Source organism: Salmo salar, chromosome 01 (genome assembly GCF_965601325.2).
Source record: "Salmo salar chromosome 01, fSalSal1, whole genome shotgun sequence".
In the NCBI taxonomy this organism is placed as follows: Eukaryota; Metazoa; Chordata; class Actinopteri; order Salmoniformes; family Salmonidae; genus Salmo; species Salmo salar.
In genome coordinates, this window is record NC_138291.1 from 166,787,971 (window position 1) to 166,806,264 (window position 18,294).

General features: G+C 42.0%; 2 protein-coding genes across 2 annotated transcripts; both read left to right on the forward strand.

Moving 5' to 3' along the window:
• The first annotated feature begins 291 nt into the window (after positions 1 to 291).
• Positions 292 to 13,558, forward strand: ark2n (arkadia (rnf111) N-terminal like PKA signaling regulator 2n). Its single transcript, XM_045692736.2, has 3 exons — positions 292 to 626; positions 3,090 to 3,966; positions 9,790 to 13,558. The coding sequence occupies exons 2-3, from the start codon at positions 3,156 to 3,158 to the stop codon at positions 10,242 to 10,244; spliced, it is 1,266 nt and encodes a 421-aa protein (XP_045548692.1). The 5' UTR covers positions 292 to 626; positions 3,090 to 3,155; the 3' UTR covers positions 10,245 to 13,558.
• Positions 4,055 to 18,099, forward strand: LOC145850251 (protein ARK2N). Its single transcript, XM_082955966.1, has 4 exons — positions 4,055 to 4,091; positions 14,178 to 14,369; positions 14,948 to 15,059; positions 15,418 to 18,099. Exons 2-4 carry the CDS (start codon positions 14,315 to 14,317, stop codon positions 15,614 to 15,616), a joined length of 366 nt encoding a protein of 121 aa, XP_082812092.1. The 5' UTR covers positions 4,055 to 4,091; positions 14,178 to 14,314; the 3' UTR covers positions 15,617 to 18,099.
• The last annotated feature ends 195 nt before the right edge of the window (positions 18,100 to 18,294 follow it).

An 18,294-nucleotide genomic window follows, 5' to 3' on the forward strand; every position in this document is an offset into this window, starting at 1 on the left:
AGGGCACAGCTGGGGGCTGAAGGGGGTCTATAACAAGCTGCAACCGTGAGAGACTTGTTTCTGGAAAGGTGGATTTTTAAAAGAAGAAGTATAATTATTGGGGCACATACCTGGATAGTATGACAGAACTCTGCAGGCTATCTCTGCAGTAGATTGCAACTGCGCCCCCTTTGGCAGTTCTATCTGGTCGGAAAATGTTATAAAAACTAGTTGTAATAATGACACACGTGATTTTCAAGTCGGCGCTTTGGAAAGATGCCAGAGTTTCCGATTTGGAATTCGGAGTGACCGTTAAACGATTTTCCCCAGTCGGAGTTAGTTTTTTTTTCCCCCGAGTTCCCAGTTGTCCTAAACGCGGCATACCTCTCCCAAGACTCACGGAGGCGCTAATTATTTTTCTATGTCACTCACGCATGGAAGTGACGCACACATTTGTATGTGAACAACGGCTGATGGGGACATTTTGAAATAAGTAGCTAACTGGTATTCGTTAGTGGACCAAGGTTCACTTTACAAGCCAAATTTACTTTATTAGTTGTATGTCTCGCATGCGTGATACGTTCAAATTAATGAAGATGTCACAGAAGTCGGACACTGAAGAAACAAGCGTATAACGTAATACACAAGTAAGTTGCTAGTTTAGCTAGCAATTTAGCTACGCCGTCAGTGCGAACTGGCTGGCTAGCTGCTGGGCTGCGTTAAAATGGAATCGTCGTTAGCATACGTCGCTTCCATTTTAGGTAGCTAACTAGCTGCCTATCGAGTTCGTGCGAGCGGTATCACAAATGCATGCATGGATGGTGGACTATGTTTAGAAATCCCCCTAGCAACTCCAACTCGTTTTATGGAAAACTTGCTTAGCAAACTAGCTAACGTCGTTAGTCATAGCTAGCTCGATGGCCAACGAAGCCCTCACCATATATTGCCTAAATATTTTCCCTGTTAGCTAGCTACCTAGCCAGACTGATAAGCTACCATCAAGCTAGATAGCTAACGCTAGTAAAGGATGAAGGAAGCCAGCTTCCGCGATACTGGTCTGTTTTATGTTTAGCGTAGTTGACGTTAGCTTCAATATGTTTTGCTTGCTAGCCAGCCAGTTGATAGTGCCGTTTAATTGTTTGATAGTTATGTTGTCGAGCTAGCAATCCAGGTAGCTACGTAGGTTAACATTTCGTTTTTTGTTTTAAAACGGTCAGTGATGTTTTTCATACTTGATAGATGAGGCTCTGTCTGAGCTTGCTCTTTTCCTGGGCTACTGGAAGGTGTGGCGCAAAGATCCCCGGACTTGAGTTTCGTTGTTGCCCACACAGTGGTGTTATGACACCATTATATGAAGCCACATAACTACTGTTATAATGCCACGTTCAAAACAACTGGGGTACTCTGAAATATCCGACTTCAGTGCATTGAAATTAACTGGGAATTCAGACAAAAACGAGCTCCAACTGGGAATTCCAAGTCGGAAACTCGGGCATCTTTCTAGAGCTCCAACCTGAATATATCTGACGTCATGATTAGACTGTTTCCCCCCCAAGTTCCCAGTTGTCTTGAAAGCACCATAGCACAACTTTGGGTAATATATTCAACGACAGTCTACCAGCTGGGCCACATCTATCTTAAGTTTAGGTGTATTTTGGTGGAATGCTGTGAATTTGAGCAATGAAGAGTTCATGATTCATGATACCGCAGCCCGTCTGGTGTTAAACCTTCCCAAGTTCTCTCACGTCACCCCGCTCCTCCGCTCTCTCCACTGGCTTCCAGTTGAAGCTCGCATCCGCTACAAGACCATGGTGATTGCCTACGGAGCTGTGAAGGGAACGGCACCTCCATACCTTCAGGCTCTGATCAGGCCCTACACCCAAACAAGGGCACTGCGTTCATCCACCTCTGGCCTGCTGGCCCCCCTACCTCTGAGGAAGCACAGTTCCCGCTCAGCCCAGTCAAAACTGTTCGCTGCTCTGGCACCTCAATGGTGGAACAAGCTCCCTCACGACGCCAGGACAGCGGAGTCAATCACCACCTTCCGGAGACACCTGAAACCCCACCTCTTTAAGGAATACCTAGGATAGGATAAAGTAATCCTTCTAACCCCCCCCCCCTTAAAAGATTTAGATGCACTATTGTAAAGTGGTTGTTCCACTGGATATCATAAGGTGAATGCACCATTTTGTAAGTCGCTCTGGATAAGAGCGTCTGCTAAATGACTTAAATGTAAATGTAATGATACAGTTTGAAAGAAGCTCACTATTTGTAGGTGTCTTCTCCCTACAGGTATGTGACCAACATTCCACACGATGGTAACATATGTTTGGAACCAGCTGATATTTGTAAGCTGACCACATGTGGGGGTTCAAAGTTAAACCAGTAGAACAGATGTTGCCAGCATCTAGGTGATAACCTTCCTTATGTGAGAATGCTACCAAATACCCATATGTTACCCTTTTGATTCATTATTGGTTTTTGGGCGGCAGATAACCTAGCGGTTAAGAGCATTAGTCCAGTAACCGAAAGGTTGCTTGTTCAAATCCCAGAGCCGACTATGTGAAAAATCGGTCTGTCCCTGTGAGTAAACTTAACCCTAATAGCTCATGTAAGTTGCTCTGTGCAAGAACGTATGCTGAATGACTAAAATGTAAACACACCCCCACTACAGCTGTAAATGCAGCCAGATTAATTAGTGCTAAATCGCCTTTTGGTACTGTTGAAACGTTTTCGGTGTTTCCCATCTCCTGTCCTCATGTACCTCCAAAAGGTACACCTTTTTATTGTTGACCCTGTCAAACATGCCTGATTCAACTTGTCAACTAATCATCAGGCCCTCAATAAGTTGAATCAGGTATGTTTGTTTAGGGCTACAAGACAAATGTGTGCTGTTGGGGGGGGGGGTACTTGAAGATCAGAGTTGGGAAACACTGAGCTACACCTTTCATAAATCGGTCTGTTGTACTGCGTCATTTTAAAGATCCTGCAAGTGGATGATTCATTTCTAATGTGTTCAGTCTTAAAGATATATCAATATTATAGTGGGTGCAAGAGTAGGTCTTTTTGAACCAAAGTTAAATCTCTGATATCGTGTATTGTTGTTCCAGGTGAGTTCCTGTCCTGGCCCACCTGTTTTAAAACAGTCAGACCACGGGGCCCTACGCTCAACTAGCATGAAGATGGCAGACACTGAGAAGACAGAGGAGTTTGTGGATGCTGAGATCTTCCCAGAGTGCCCTGTGCAGGGGGGGTCAGCTGCTGCTGTCAGGGGGGAGCAGGAGGAGCCCCTTAAAACAGAGACCACCAGCTCTCCTCCAGGAGAAAAGGAGGGGGACAGCCCCCTGCAGACTGAGGGTGAGCCCAGCCTTCTCTCCATGCCCTGCCTCATGATGGAGCTGAGAAGGAACTCCCCTGAGTCTCCGCACGCCTCCACCTGCAGCGACAAGCCCACCTCGGGCCGTGCCTACGAGAGCGACTCCTCCAACCCCTGCATGCTCTCGCCCTCCTCCAGCGGCCACCTGGCCGACTCAGACACACTCTCCTCTGGTGAGGAGAGATCCGCCTCACGTGCGACAGTGGAGGGGGGCTCCACAGAGCCCGGGGCCGACACCAGGCTTGCAGCAGGGGGTCAAACATCTGCATCAAGTGGGCGAAAGTCCCGTCGTTCACGTTCTGAAAGCGAGATGTCCACCAACACAATGGCAGCCAAGAAAAACCGCTGCCAGCCCGCTGTGGTGGGAGGAGCAGGCGTCGAGAAGCAGACCAACGGCCGGCTGGCTAAAGTCAAAGGTCACCGGAGCCAAAAGCACAAGGAGCGTATTCGGCTGCTTAGGCAGAAGCGTGAGGCGGCGGCAAGGAAGAAATACAACCTGCTGCAGGACAGTAGTACGAGCGACAGCGACCTCACCTGTGACTCCAGCACCAGCTCCTCTGAAGACGACGACGAGACATCAGGCGGCAAGACAATCACCACAGACATCCCAGGTAACAATCACCACAGACATCCCAGGTAACAATCACCACAGACATCCCAGGTAACAATCACCACAGACATCCCAGGTAACAATCACCACAGACATCCCAGGTAACAATCACCACAGACATCCCAGGTAACAATCACCACCAGACACATTTAACCGAACCCAACCCACACGGGGTAATATTCACCACACATACGGTGCATTCAGAAAGTATTCAGACCCCTTCCCTTTTTCCATATTTTGTTACGTTACAGCCTTATTCTAAAATGGATTAAAAAATGTATATATATCCTCATCTACACACACTACCCCATAATGACAAAGCGAAAGCAGTTTTTTTTTTTAAAGTGTTTGCAAATGTATTCAAAAACAAACAAATACCTTATGTCCATAAGTATTCAGACCATTTGCTATGAGACTCGAGATTGTGCTCAGGTGCATCCTGTTTCCATTGATCATCCTTAAGATGTTTCTAGGACTTGATTGGAGTCCACCTGTGGTCAATTCAATTGATTGGACATGATTTGAGAAGGCACACACGTCTATATAAGGTCCCACAGTTGACAGTGCATGTCAAAGCAAAAACCAAGCCAAAAGGTCAAAGGAATTGTTTGTTAAGCTCTAAGACAGGATTGTGTCGAGGCACAGATCTGGGGAAGTGTACCAAAAAATGTCTGCAGCATTGAAGGTCCCCAACAACACAGTGGCCTCTGTCATTCTTAAATGGAAGAAGTTTGAAACCACCAAGACTTCAAAGATCTGGCCAAGCTGAACAACCAGGGGAGAAGGGCTTTGGTCAGAGAGGTGACAAAGAACCCGATGGTCACTGACAGAACTTGAGTCCTTCTGTGGGTGTGGGAGAACCTTCTGGAAGGACAACAATCTCTGCAGCACTCCACCAATTATGCCTTTATGGTAGAGTGGCCAGACGGAAGCCATGAACAACAAGATTATCTGGCCTGATGAAACCAATATTGAACTCTTTGGTCTGAATGCCAAGTGTCACGTCTGGAGGAAACCTAGCACCATCCCTATGCTGAAGCATGGTGGTGGCAGCATCATGCTATGGGAATATATATATTTTTTTCAGCGGCAGAGACTTGGAGACTAGGCAGGATCGAGGGAAAGATGAACGGCGCAAAGTACAGAGAGATCCTTGAAGAAAGCCTGCTCCAGAGCGCTCAGGACTTCAGACTGGGGCAAAGGTTTACCTTCCAACAGGACAACAACCCTACACACACAGCCAAGACAACGCAGGAGTGGCTTCGGGACAAGTCTCTGAATGTCCTTGAGTGTCCCAACCAGGGCCCGGACTTGAACCAGATCGAACATCTCTGGAGAGACCTGAAAATAGCTGTGCAGCAACGCTCCCCATCCAACTTCACAGCGCTTAAGAGGATCTGCGGAGAAGAATAGGAGAAATTCCCCAAATACAGGTGTGCCAAGCTGGTAGCATCATACCCAAGAAGACTCAATGCTGTAATCGCTGCCAAAGGTGCTTCAACAAAGCACTGAGTAAAGGGTCTGAATACTTTGTGATATTTCAGTTTTTATTCTTAGTTTATTTTTTTATTTTTGAAAATGCATTGTCTTTGCTCTGTCATTATGGGATATTGTGTGTAGATTGAGGGGGGTGGCAATTTTAATCATTTTTATAATAAGGCCGTAACAACAAAATGTAGAAAAAGTAAAGGGGTCTGACTACTTACCGGAGACACTGTATATCCCATGTTTAATGCATTTGGGTCTTTCTATAAATAATGGGGCCAATGTGTGACGTTGGGATAAACATTTCAATATGGGTTGAAATAAAAATAAGTTTTATGCAGTTCCACATGTGTACTTGGATGAATATGCCAATTGCCCCATAACTCTACATATATACTACAACAGGACTATACATCCTTAAAGCAGGGTTTATGCAGACATTGGCAAGTCATATTCAAGGTCTTTCAGAGACTTTTTCAAGCACTTTATTGTACTTTTCAAGGATCTGTGTTATACAATTGTATAATTTATATAATTGAACATATAGGGCATAATATAGAACTGTCAAACTAGGCCATTACCACTTTAAGAATAATGCATTTTTTTTAGGCATTGATATTAAAATGATATTCTAAAATGTGAGAATACTGTGGACTTGCCTGACTATTTAAAAAAAGAAAAAATAATGTAGCCTTTATTTAACTAGGCAAATGAAGTGGATGAATGCATGATTTTTCTGTGTCCTATGTGGCCGACGCAGGCGCACACAATAAAGCCAGGCTGTTTTTATCATGAGAAAGTGGCTAAAACCCCAGTTCCTTTTATAATGGAAGGATTTGTATGGAAAGCCAAGTTGATGCCAGCATTCGATCTTGTCGTCTTCATAGTCACTGCACGTGGTTTTACCGCAACAGAGTAGCGCAACACCCATCAATTGAAGTGGTTGGAAAGAAACAGAAGTGGCCACGTCTCTCACAAAATGGATCCAAAAGGAAATCACAGATAATTATCAGGGAGCAGGAGAAGTTATAAATTGGCTACAATTTACAAGGACTTTTCAAGCACCAAATTCTAGTAAATGTCTGATTTTTTAAGGTAGGCATATTCCAATACTTGAATATCTGTTCTTCAAGTTTAGGTAGGCTGCTTCAAGCCCATTGTATTGCTTAACATTGCAGGTGTATCATGGAAACTAACATGTATTTGTCATGTTATTTCATTACCAGATCATGTTGTGAAGATGCCTATTCGGCTATGTCATTTGTTGTCATTATATCCAGAATAATGAACAGGAATAGAGTTAGACAACTGTGCAACACCCATCTTATGCAATTGCAAACAGTAGACTCGTCCAATCCAAGGCACTAAAACATACTCATTACTCTGTTAAATCTAATGAGACCCTTCTCTAAATCTAGCAGACAACAGATTATCAACATCAATTCTCCATTAGATCCAATGTAGATCCAGGCTCAACGGTCTTCACCAGCGTAAGGAATGAGAGACCCTAAATATTTTGGCCATTTCTTGCGTAAACCTTTTTTTCCAGCACTTGGGCTGTTTCATCACATACACTATCACAACAGCTGTTCATCATTTGACTGTCATTCAGAAAATTCCTTCCTGGATCAGATGTGTGAAAATATCTCAGCATAATTAAACAGCTGGACACCAAATGTGCATCCAACATGTATTATGCATAATTATTGAAGAACAACGTTAATGACTCTCGCTTTAGATTTTCAGTATCAAGGTAAGGTGACTCTTTCTGTTAGAAGCATTCGATTTTTCAATCACATACATTTTTGGGAGATTTGTGTGCCCATAAACTGGTTTCACCCCATTACACAAGGAGACACAACATTTTTAAGTAGTTACATTGCAGTTCTGAAATCTCTATACAGAACAACTACAGGTTTTAATGTCTAATTGAACTAATTAATGAAAAATATATGATTTATGGACAACTTACACTGCCATAAATGCGAGGACAGAAAAGTAATGTTTTGTCACATGATTTTTTGACAAATCCGTCAAGATGCCAATCATGGGAAAGGGATAAACGGGTTTAAAATCAACTTGTGAATTTTATGTAAAATGGCTACTGTATTTTCCCCCCTTAATGCAATGACATGAAAAAAATGGCTTATCAATTACTTAACAGCTGTAACAAGTTTTCCAGCATAGGAAATCCTGGTACCCTAGTCTATAGAAAGACCCATGTACTAAAGGGATTCCAAGTAACCCACATTTAGTGTACCATAAGGTAATAATCACAATTTACTACAGACATCACAGGTAATTTTGACAATTTCTTATAAACAGTTGCCACGGACATCTCACATGAATCATTTCACATACGTTTACCAGAGATGTCGAGTAACCATAGCATCCCCGGCCAATGCAAACACGCTGACGCTTCTGTTTATGAATGTTTGCTAATCTTCAATGGCTTCTAGCACAGGCATCACTGAATGTTAATTGTTTTAATAACTGTTTGTCTCCATTCACCATGCATTTTGAAGGTTACAACCCATCATGTCTTCACCACGTAATCCACCCGTAGGAAGTGTTCTTTTTAAACTCTGTCATTGTTTGCATGTTGTGTGGAATGTAGATACCATTTACTGATTGTTACAATTGGGTCATTGTTTTACTTCTACTTTTCAGGTCTGTGCTGCCATAGCGAGCTGTTTTTTACAACAGTGTATGACCTTACTGTGTGGTAGTAACCTTGTGATAAACATACAGTAGGAGTATCTCAAAGCTGTGACATAAACATAGTAGTAAATGTGTCATTCACATCGAAGGCTCCACTGTCCATTGTAATGTGATTGACTTCTTCCTATCCTTGGGCAAAATAGAGATTGAGGATTAATGGAATGAGATTTCTCCATCCCCAGAGCCTTCCATTAATTCATCATACCCGTGCCACGTAGCACCTTATCGTGCTGGTTCGGTTGAGAACTTCTGTTGAATTATTTGAATGTGGCCCTTTTGAGATTCCCCTAGGCTCCAGTCCAGTGTCTTCGACTGAAGCTGTGCCTGTTTTCAGCACAGTAGGTTTCGTTGTAGTTGTTTGTCAAGGCTCTGGATTTCTGTTAAACAGATGCTTCAAGTGTAATAGGCACCTGATTCACCTGCTGTGTTTGGGAATGCGGTGTCCATTTTATGATGTCCTCATTTCAAAATGCATTAGTTAACCACAGCATCTTCTCGAAGTTAGCAAAAAAATCTATCATAGGCTAGGATGTATTTAACAACACACTTAAGATTAATTATCTTATGTTTTTGTGTTAATTGTACATTGTTTTATTGGTGGCCCTTGTGTTTGACTTCCCTGTGACTTGATTTCCTGATAATTGGAGGGAAAGATTTGTTTTACATTAAGGATATGTTGCTCAACTTCAATTAGTACAATGGATCAAATACAGTAAAACTAGTACTGTAGATCAAATGAAGATCTATATTGCTTTAAACTCATGACTTTATATTGAGTTATTTCCTCTGTTTCTAAGACTTGGTATTCCATTGGTATGTCAGTGATGTTGCTATCTGGTTTGATAAAGTGGGTTTTGACATTGCATCTTGGCATTGGGGTGACAACATTGATATTAGTTTGAGGTAGCGCTGTTGTTGTTCTAATTTAGACTGGGTTAAATCACTTCCATAACATGGAGATGGTGGTGCAATGCTCTGCCTGCACTCAAGCAGGGCTATTGTAGTTTGTAAGATAATTTGTAGAGAACATGGCAATAGTCAGCTGTAACTGACATTTTCCCCCTTCACGCTTTCCTTGATTACCACAACTGCATAACTCTTCTAGATGTGCGTAGGTAGACATCTTTTATGTGAATCGCATTTTGAAATTGTTGCTAGTTCAAATAAGTCATATCTAGCTTGTTTAAGTACATTTGATGTCCAAGGAGAAATGTCAAAACCATGGTGCCTGGTGCTGTGTCTGTCTGGGTTATTTCTTACGCTGTAGGTGCGTACATAGTTAAACAACCACAAAGTTTATCTTATCACAAACTATGCACGGTTAATCTTCAGTAAACACTTGCTACAATGAGTTACAGCAACTAAATCTCTTAACACCAAGTTCTGTCTATAGTGGATCTATAGGACTCCATTTTATCAACCATTACTGCATTCCGTACACAGACCTGACTGCTACAACTGCATGAACGTAGTCCATCAGCATGAAAAAGTCGATCTGCACGTCAACAAAACTTGTCATTTTTCTATTTTTTTAATAATTATAAATAAAACAAACAGTCCACCAGCGAACATGAAGTGCTACTGTGTTTCTTATGGCTTGGCCTCAATGTCTTTAAAGCTGCGGAGGGATCCGGAGTGAGCGCTCAGATGCAGGGCCTGCTGGACGGCGGCGGCTCGTGGGACAGGAACAGCATTGGCAGCGTGCTGGAGGAGGCCATGACTCGCTTCGCTGTGATGCAGCGGCAGACAGAAGAGCGCTTCCGCGTCTGGATGGAGAAGCTGACGCGCCTCGACTCGGACGACAGCGTCGACTCATCCATCCACTCGAGCGACGCCCCCGGGCGGCACCATCGGCACCGCCACAGGGCGCCGCGCCCGTCCAGCTCCTTCCTGCCCTCCTCTGAGTCGCAGGAGACAATGGCGGCGTACATGTTGGCCCGGGAGAACGCCAACGTCACCATGAGCAGCATGGCCCCCGACCCCCTCAACAACAACACCCTGCCTGATGTAGTGCCTGTGGCTACCCAAAATGGAAATCTGGATGTTCCAGACCCCAGCCTCTTGAACGTATAGATTCACTTGTTGGACTTGTGGAGTGGTTTAGTGCTGTATTTTCCAAATGGATAAAGTTCCAGTACCATCACACATATGGTGATGATGGCAAATGTGCTTATCTGATTTCTACTTTCTTTGGGGGGGGGGGGGTTTAAATCACCCACCCTCCAATTCTACTGGAAGTCCCTAATATGTGTGTTATTACATAATTAACATGATAAGCATGGCCTTGACTGTGACACTCAAGTCCTCCATGAGCTTTGTGGCTCATGGCAGCTGTGGGTGCTGAATCACTGTGAGATCTAAGTCTTTTGAATGCGTTTTTTAAAAATCTAATTGGTTCCTGGAGCCAATTTACTATAACTGCAACTTATAGAAAAAAATGCATCATGGACAATGCATATTTTATCGACCGACTGTCAAGTCAGGGCTCTCATTGTATTGCTTTCAGTATGCCTATTCCAAGAGTATACATGTTTACCAGCTAACATACTGTGTCAGTTCATACAATACCGTTCGTTACAGAACCCCAGACAGTCACTTGTGCAGGGGGCTGCTTCATGGCATGTGCCTTGTCATACGGAATGCTGGGAATAAGAACGTTGTCATAGTGCCATTTTACTTAAAGCCACATCCTCTGGGCACTGGGTTAGTAATTGATTTAAATACTTAATATTTTCACAGCCTTTTATTTTAGTGGCATAGCTTTACAAACATTAAACATTCTAGGGAGCATTACATTCTTAACGCAATATATTCAGCCCCATATGATTCTTTGAAATTGGATGTCCAAATCAGAACATTTGTTAAACTTTTACATGTAGGTAGAGAAGTATAATTTTTTTATTTGACCTAAACTTCTGTTGTGGTAGCACTGAGACTGTGAAAGATTAGGCCTAATACTATGATGGCAGTGGAGAGAGACTTTTTTTTTTTTGTGTGTGTGGATATCGTGGTTGTGGGATCTTTTGTGCTGAATAGGAGCTAACACATCAAGAGCCTCATGTCTGTCCATATCCGTAAAATGGTTTGTCTGCCAATCTGGCCTGTGCTTAAAGCAAATTTGGCCTTTTTGAAAACATTTTTTTTGAATAGTAGTTGTGTTGATATGACTTTTATCAAACTGAAACCAGGTTTCACACTATCAATATACAGTTAGGGCTCCAGAGAAATATAGCGCATGTTAATGATTACTGGTTTCTACATAGGCCTGCATAACATACAGGTGACAATGTAGCCTTTTCTAGTTCAGATCCTGTGATTGCTTGAGTCTGAATAACCTTCTCCAGCTACTTATAAAATCAAGAATAACTTCTTCAAACACTACCTACACATCCAGGACATAGCTAAAGGAACATAGCTGGAAGCATATTCAATAGGGCAGTGGTCTTTTGGAGCATTGTAATTTGCACATGAAAATGTACTGCATATACAATATAGCTACACAGTTCTCAATTCCACACTGTTTAATCTGCTTAAAGTTTTACTGTTTGCATGTGAACTTCCCTTCATGTGTATGTGCAAATGTCAAAGAATAATTTATTAGCCTGTGTGTGCAAGGTTAACCTTTGCTCGTATGCTCATGAATTGTAGTGAGTGACAACTTCCTTTTGGTTTTATGTTAACAGGACTTGGTCCAGCTCTCGTCTCCTGCCTTCAAATTCATGACGCACAGTTCATCTGACATATTTAGTTTGCCGCCTTGTCCTGTTTGGATCCCAGTACTGTAAATGGTCTTCCATTTGTTTACCACAGTATTGTATCATGTCAGCAGCTCACTGAAAAGAGCCTGATTTTTACAAGTGCATCAAATGGTCATTTTCCATTGGGGACCGGTATTAAAATCAAATTGTATTTGTCACATGCGCCGAGTACAACAGGTGTAGTAGCCCTTATAGTGAAATGTTTACTTACAAGCTCTTTTCCAATGATGCAGAGTTTAAATGAAGCTATACAACACACAAGATTGTTTACCAAAGAGAGAATCTTGGTTTACAGTGAGCTCCAAAAGTATTGGGACAGTGACACTTTTTCTTTTGGTGGTGGGGCTCTGTACTCCAGCACTGGATTTACAATGACTGAGGGGAAACTGCAGACTGTCAGCTTTCATTTGTGTATTTTCATCCACATTGGGTCAACTGTTTAGAAATTACAGCACTTTTTGTCATTAATTGTAGACATGTTTAGAAACTATTCTTATTTCCAATAAAAGTGACTCCAGAATAACACAATACATTATTTACTATTTTCTATTGGGCACAAAATAATTTGTAACCCAAACAATCAGCAAATGCATCCAAGTTTGTGTTGTCACAAGCTTAATGTAATTGTGTGCTCGGAATGTGACCAAATACTAAACCTTTGACTACTTTATATAAGTGAATTGTCCAAATACATTTGGTCCCCTAAAATTGGGTGACTATGTACAAAAAGGTGATGTGATTCTGTAAACGGTTCACCCGATACAGATGAAAATGCCCTCAAACTAAAGCTGGACAGTCTGTACTTTAACCTGCATAGGCATCATTTCAAATCCAAAGTGCTGGAGTACAGAAGCAAAAACATGTCACTGTCCCCAATACTTTGAAGCTCCTTTTATCTTCACTGGTTATGAGGACCAGGAGTTGTTCCTAATCCTGACCAGCCTGGAAAAGGTTAGCAGTGTGGTTAAAGTTGGTTAAGGTTAGGTTTAAAATCAGATTTTTAAGAAGATACATTTTAGAAATGGGTGTTTAGTCAGTATGACTTTGTGGCTGTATTAGACTTGAGTGCCTGGCATCCACTGTAACACTGGTGCCCATTTTGCTCTTGACTTGACTCCCATACTGCACTGTCTGTGCTCTCAAAGTATGCTGTCTAGATCAGAGTTTCCCAAACCTGGTCCTGGGCCTCCCTCTTGTTGCAGGTTTTTGCCCTAGCACTACACAGGAAGGTGCCCAGGACCGAGGTTGCGAAACCCTGGTCTAGATGACCCTCGGGCATGTGGCTTAGGCTATGTGTAACTGACTTCTCTTACAGGGTAGAACAGAGCAGACACTCGACCGACGCATGTCCCCCAATACTCTACCAGGGTTTTTCTACAACATAACTAAGTTAACCCTTTGTTACATTTTATCTTATTTTTTTGGAGCGTTTTTTTTGTTTTTGATAACTGGTCAAACTGCTGCTTAATTGTTTACTTGCTTTATTGCATACACATGATAATTAAACGTTTTGAACTGTATAAAGAACATTTCGGATTTTTAGTTGTTTGTAATGATTGCATCCGTTGGTATTTTTTTTTTGTGAATGGCTGTTATTTGAAAAGCATTAAAAAGGATACCCAAAATAAATTATGTAATCTGTTTATGAGTTAATTGCAGACTATATATCAGTAGGTCATGCATAAAACACACATTAGAATAGGCTATAGTTGCACATCAGATGTGCCAATTACACATTTAACTCTGGGCACAGATTATACACATTCTATGAATTCTGAACATCTTCAGTTTGACATCAGTCATTTTGACATTTTGAATAAGGCTCATAGCCTAGATATTGTATGCAAGCATTTACAGTTGAGCAAAACAAAGCAGTTATGTAGGCATATTTGCTATATGCTAATGATTTATTACGAGTCAATTAGTTAAATTATTACTATTCAACCTAACTTGTTAATTGTCTGGCAACAAATATATTTACAGCTGAAATGTTTTATTTCATTCATCATGCATGGCAGGTGGCATTTAGCAGTCGGGAATATCAAATAAGATATTGGAAGTTGTAGGGTGAGGGTATGTATGTCTCTGATCTACTCAGATACCAAGGCTGAAATCCTATCATGAGCTGCTATACTAGCAATGCAATTATTGTGCTAATGGAGGTAGCTACTTTCTACTGTGAGCACTGAAGTTCACTAACCCGAGAGTCGACATGGTTTGAATAATGAAGTGTTTTCTGTTTCTACAGACGGGACTCCCGTAGTGTGCCACTATGATATTTCAGACACTGATTCTAACCAGGAGAACTTAAGTGTGACTGCGGAGCGAGTGCGCCGGACCACCGTGATAACACATGAAAGGCTAAAAACACACAGGGACCAGGATATGGCAGCAAACTCTGGGGCAGTAAGAGTACAGCATCTGTGCTCTCTCTCAGCAGGTCAGTTACAAACCCAGTGTATCACACTGAAAATGTCTACTTTCTCTGGGAAGACTTACTGTATAATCCGCTAACAGTTTGACAGGTGCAAGGAGATTGTTTAGCAGGGATAATGTTAGTGCAGCCAGTAGCCTAGGTACTAGGAACCAACATCTCAGAGATGAAAACATGGTGGAAGATCAGTTGAATAAAACATAAGTTTTGTACTGTGCTCCACGGTTGAAAAGGGGGATCTTAGGAGTTCGACGCAGAAATGATACAGGCTGTCTACAGTACAGGTGTTTTCCTTTCAGGTGCTGCAAATGCGTTTTTTCTGTTTGCCTTTTATTTTTTGTCTTGCTGTATACATATTTCATAGAAATTCAGTTGGTCAATTGACATAGATGTAAATGTACATAGATATCTGCTGCAATGAAGAGTAAACCTGATATTTGTGTCCATAAAACTTCCAGAAGATGTGTGGATTGCATCATTTTTCAACGACTTTTGTTTTTGTTAATGTCTGTGTCCGTGAGGTGTACTGCTATTCTACATGTCCCTATACGTTCTAAAATGTCTTGTGTGTTGTTGTGTTGCAGGTCACATGGAGGCAGAGCTGGCCCACAGGGAACCCCCTCAGCACAAGGGCCACATCAACATCCCCTCCACAGACAGTGAGGTAGAAATAGTAGGAGTGCAAGAAAACACAAGGTGAGTTCAGAAAGCATAACTTGCAACACACGTCGAGGGCAGATTTGCCTGCACTACAACCACTACAAAACTGTAATCCTTATATGGTGTTGCTCTACAACATGTTACTTTAAGAGTTATGGTCATGCAGTCATGTTTTATTGCCGCAACAAAACAGTCAATATAGTTTTACTGTGTAACACCAACACCGTCAACAGCTCATAAAGGCAATGGCTGCTTGGGACTGTCATGGAACTGGTGCACTGCAATGAACAAACATTTTTCATTACTAAGTCGTCAGTACAATGTTGTTCCCCTAATGTTTCTCTAACATTGCTCTAATGTCCTTGTTGTGTTATTGTGCCTTTTCTCTTAACAGATGTGCCCATCCTCGGGGCGGGGTAATTCAGAGCCTGTCCTCTGCCTGGAAGCCCAACTCACTGGAGCAGCTCAACAACAGCACGAGGCAATCCTCCCAGCTCTGGACTACTGTTTCCCCCCAGCCCAACTGGGTGTCCCCTCCAGAGGTAGTGGACCTCACTTTGGACGAGGACACTAGACACAAATACCTACTCTGAGCAACTCGTGCACTGAAGACTTCCTTACTCCCCTCTCCTCTTCCTCCAGCCTCTCCCCACCATGGCAAAGGCCCTTCCTGAGTGGTACAGCCACCACCTGTGACTCATGGGCTGCATCTCAAATGACACCCTATTCCCTATATAGCGCACTATTCTCTATACCTCATAGGGCTCTGGTGAAATGGAGTGAGCTATATAGGGAGTATGGTGTAATTAGAGACGCAGCCTCATGGACTTCCTCTGATGTTATTAACCTACTGTAGAACCTTATATCAAAGCCATTTTAACAAAGATGATTCCCTGATCATGGATTTAAAATACATAATCAAGAGGGCAAGACACTAGTGCAGATTGAACCATACAGAGGTGTTAGAGTAAAACACATAGCAATATTCTCCCTGTCCTGGACCTCATTGATCCTGAGGACTGTTGTCCGTACGTAGGTAGGCACTGTGTTCTGTCTGTCCGCTAGCTGTAACATAAGACTTGAAGCTGCTGCATGAGGGTAGGGCAGTATCAGTAGCTCAAATCTGCTGCACTACAGACTGGTGTCCTGTTCTCCAACTGACTGGATTGGGCTTACAGTCGATACTTAACGGCAGCTGGTACACTGTCTGCAGCATGATACGCCGGCATGTGACGGAGCTTTGGTGGCTTGACCTGGCCTGCTCCGTACTCCAGTAGAGATGTCACTTTTAGGTATATGTTAAGATTTTAACACTGGCTCGAACCCTCACTGGTCAAACTACATTGATTATGTTGAGTTTACCCTATTGTGCTTAAAAAAGGTGATTAGTAAAAAAAAATGATATATATATATATATATATATCATTTGTACTATTGATAATTTTGCTTTCAATGATTGGAGCATATGTGTTTAAGATAGTAACTGAATCAAGTTCTAAGCTAGCTAGATCAACTCTTTTTTTTGGGGGGGGGGGGGGGGGGGGTTTATTCAAGGAAACAAACCACAACACTGGTCTGTTCAGTTCTCTTCTTTTTCCTCTCTGGGTAGCAAGTGGTCAGACACACAGTACTCAGGCAGTTGCTGCAGTCCTCTGGCAGTGCAGGCTATGTACGGTACTATTACTGTAAGACAGGTCCACTGTCTGTCTGTTGAGCCAAGCTGTTGCTATGGAGAACAGTCTGATAGTGTCCCAGTTGTCGTTCTGGTAGTCTGTGAATGTATGACCATGCAGGGCTGACTGGTTGCATTTATATGGATTGTGTGCATATCAGTGTGAATGAGATATCTTTCCTCCTAACCTCTCGGGACCCCCTTTTTACAACTGAGGAAATGTGTCTTCCATTGAACATTGCAAAGCAAAGATGGCCTGAATGCCTTGGAATGTGCACTATTTTCTTTCAGAATCATGTATATTCTTTTATCTTAAAGCATGGCAGATTTTTGCTGTCTCTACAAAAAAAGATATTTTAATAATAGATGTGAATTTACTACATAGATATTAAAAAGCAAAGTACAGGTGAGTTTGTGTCCATTTGGGGGCTTTATAGAGAGACCTATTTAATGTATGAATGGTTTTGACCCTGATTCCTCAGGACTCTCCCTGTGGTTCTCGTGTTTATTGTACTCATGCAGTACTGCAGGCCTGGTGAGACTGCAACCAGGCCTGGTTAGTTTTTACCAATGGTCCAATATGACACATCAGATCCATTTGAACTGCATGAACCTCCCTGGTCTCTCTCTCTCTCCCTCATGAGAGGGTTATATTGGAAGCATTTTATTCACTCCTGCTGGTCACAGAAAGGGGAAAAGTCCTACTCGACACCAGGAACTGAACCAAAGTCTAATGGAACGTTTGTCAACAAAAGACTTAACCTTAGAGACTTGTGATATTTAAGCTTTTGACAACTTATTTTCCTTTGCACCTATGAAATTATTTTGAGCTCTGAATTTATTCTTGATGAGTTGAGTTCAACTTGAACGACATCACTCTCCTCCCAGAGCAAAACGCTGTGTAAATTAGATGAAGTCATAATTATATCAACATTTCAGTATCACCTTGACTCTTAACTGGCCAGTTTTCTCCACTGTATGCAGATAGCACTGAAAAATACGATTTTATTCCAGACCTCTTGCATGCAGCACTTCTAAGCCCATTCTTGTCGTGTAGCTAGCTCTTCGTTATGATTTCTGTTAAACGTCAGTAAAGTAAGACATTGCTCATGCCTTTAGGCTTAGTGGATTGCTTTCTGTATGAAACTAGGGCAGCGATGCTCAAGTAGGGTTGCACATACCATTTCTTTTTTTGTCAAGTAAAACATTGTTTCAACCCGTTCTCAGTAATTTAACTATTTTATTCTGTTTATTTTTGTTTATTTTACTGTCAGTATTTTAAATTAACAAGAAATTAGTGTTACTATTTTGTTGCGTCTGCAAGTCCCTGACTTCCTTGAAATGATATGTCTGTAGAACTAAAAGGAAACTATTTTAAAACTAAATAAATGGAGTATTATTTAAGTACTTTGTTGATTGATTTTTTCTTTACCCAATTGGTTTGCTCCCTTATCACGTTCACTTAACCCAGTTTGACTAGATGATTTGTTTGTTGGGGGAAAATTGATAAATGTCTTATTAGTGACTACCGATATTCATACTAAAATGTATGTATCCTGACCCATCTCTCTCTTTGACACTCATTTGTGCCATACATGA

Bases quoted from the DNA above. Each gene is read 5' to 3' on its own strand.
- ark2n (XM_045692736.2), top strand. From the start codon at position 3,156: ATGAAGATGGCAGACACTGAGAAGACAGAGGAGTTTGTGGATGCTGAG. The intron at 3,967-9,789 runs GTAACAATCACC...ATGTCTTTAAAG, and splicing joins AATCACCACAGACATCCCAG to CTGCGGAGGGATCCGGAGTG.
- LOC145850251 (XM_082955966.1), top strand. From the start codon at position 14,315: ATGGCAGCAAACTCTGGGGCAGTAAGAGTACAGCATCTGTGCTCTCTC. The intron at 14,370-14,947 runs GTCAGTTACAAA...GTTGTGTTGCAG, and splicing joins TCTGTGCTCTCTCTCAGCAG to GTCACATGGAGGCAGAGCTG. The intron at 15,060-15,417 runs GTGAGTTCAGAA...TTCTCTTAACAG, and splicing joins GGAGTGCAAGAAAACACAAG to ATGTGCCCATCCTCGGGGCG.